Source organism: Bison bison, unplaced genomic scaffold (genome assembly GCF_000754665.1).
Source record: "Bison bison bison isolate TAMUID 2011002044 unplaced genomic scaffold, Bison_UMD1.0 scf7180017864375, whole genome shotgun sequence".
Classification (NCBI taxonomy): Eukaryota; Metazoa; Chordata; class Mammalia; order Artiodactyla; family Bovidae; genus Bison; species Bison bison.
In genome coordinates, this window is record NW_011494947.1 from 6,293,173 (window position 1) to 6,294,825 (window position 1,653).

Below are 1,653 nucleotides of genomic sequence, written 5' to 3' on the forward strand. Positions count from 1 at the left end.
ATAGCCTTCTAGCCAGTCTTTCTGCTTCCACCTTTACCCGCAGGCTGTCTCTTTTCAGCTAGCCAGAGGGAGTCTTGGAAAAATGAAGTTATGTCACACCTCGAATGTTCCAACATGCTTCTCCAACTTCAAAATGCATGTGAATTGCTCAGGGATCTTGTTAAAAGGAAGATTCAGATTCAGCAGGTCTGAGCTTCTGCATTACTAAGAAGCTCCCAGGAGCTGCTGATGCTGCAGATCCACAGACGACACCCTGAGTAGTGAGGGCCTACAGCCCTTGTGTGATCTGGTCCCTTGTTATTTCTGCTTTCCTATTACCCCTGCCCCTTCGCTTACTCTGGTCCAGCCACTCTGATCTTGCTACTCCTCAAATAAGCCAGGGAGAGTCCCACCTCAGGGCTTCCGTACTTGCTGTTCCTTCTGACTGAAACCCTCCTTCCCTCCCTAATACTTTACCATCTTCTGATCGTCTATGTAATTTCTTACCTTGTTATAGTCTGCAACCCCACCAGAATGTAAGCTCCATGAAGGCAGGGATTTTGGTGCTGCTGTAAAACAAGACCTGGCAAATAGTTGCCACTGAGTATTTGAAGGAATGACTGCTTGTCACCACTAGGTTGACTGTGAATATGAAATATGCTGACAGCTGCTGTGAAAGGAGTCCAAATGACACCCATGAGTCCAGGGTTAGGATCCTTAGAACCAGGGTGGTACTAACCATGTCTGGAATACAGGAGACATAAAAGTGTTACTTCCCCTTTGCCTTCATCCTTTCACAAGCTATTTGAGGCTCTCCTGACTCTAAGGATGACCACACCATAGTCAGCCAACCATGTCCTATATTTATCCTATCCTAGTACAAACTTACCTATTTGGAGAGTCTGGAACCTGGAGTGATCTCAAGAGGTAGACTACAAGGAGTTCTCATTTCTCCTGGTCATACAGTCTACCATCAGCTATCTTGCTAACTGGCAAGCTCTGAGATTGGAAAGGGAGGCTGCTGGAGGTACATGAGACCATGAAGAGAGAAGACCTGGGGCTGAGCAAGAGCCTGGCTCAGAATTCCAAGTATAATTTTGGAGGGGACACTGGATGGGGGCTCACTGAGACAGAATTATAACTGTAAAAGACATTTTAAAATGTCTTTGAACCGTGTTCATCTATATGGTTTCATTCTTAGGCTGTCCCTACAGGTAAGTTGGTTCTGTTGACTGAGTAAACTGGACCACGTAAAGAAGGCACATGACTTCCTCATGCTCCTAGTAATGAGAGCACAGCCTCCCCTGACTTGTTTTCAGTTTTGTGGAGACTCTTAAAGTATTTATTGCCTAAAAGATCTTTTGGGGGAACACAGGTTTGAAGTGACAACTACCACCCACAGATCTCCAATTCACAGGGAAGATGAATTCTAGAAATTAAAGAGTATACTTGTGGATACATATAGCAATGTAAAGAATCATGATTTGGTATGACTGGTCTTGGCTGACAGTTGTCTTTTTCTCTTAGGACACACCCATTGATGTCTCTTATGTCTTTGAGGGCCATTCATTAGTTCACAGGTAAAGAAAATTTAGAGATTTTAAAAGGGTAGTAGGACAAGGTCATCACACTCCAAGAAGCCAGCAGGCCTGTTTTGTTGTTGCTGTTGTTTAG

At 44.4% G+C, this 1,653-nt stretch overlaps 1 protein-coding gene across 1 annotated transcript in view; it reads left to right on the plus strand.

The window, feature by feature from the left end:
- The window catches only part of AKAP14 (A kinase (PRKA) anchor protein 14), a 15,018-nt gene that overhangs the window by 10,628 nt on the left and 2,737 nt on the right, over window positions 1-1,653 (plus strand). Inside the window, exon 5 of the mRNA XM_010856931.1 lies at window positions 1,507-1,559. Coding sequence (XP_010855233.1) covers window positions 1,507-1,559 — 53 coding nt within the window. The remainder of the gene's footprint in view (window positions 1-1,506; window positions 1,560-1,653) is intronic.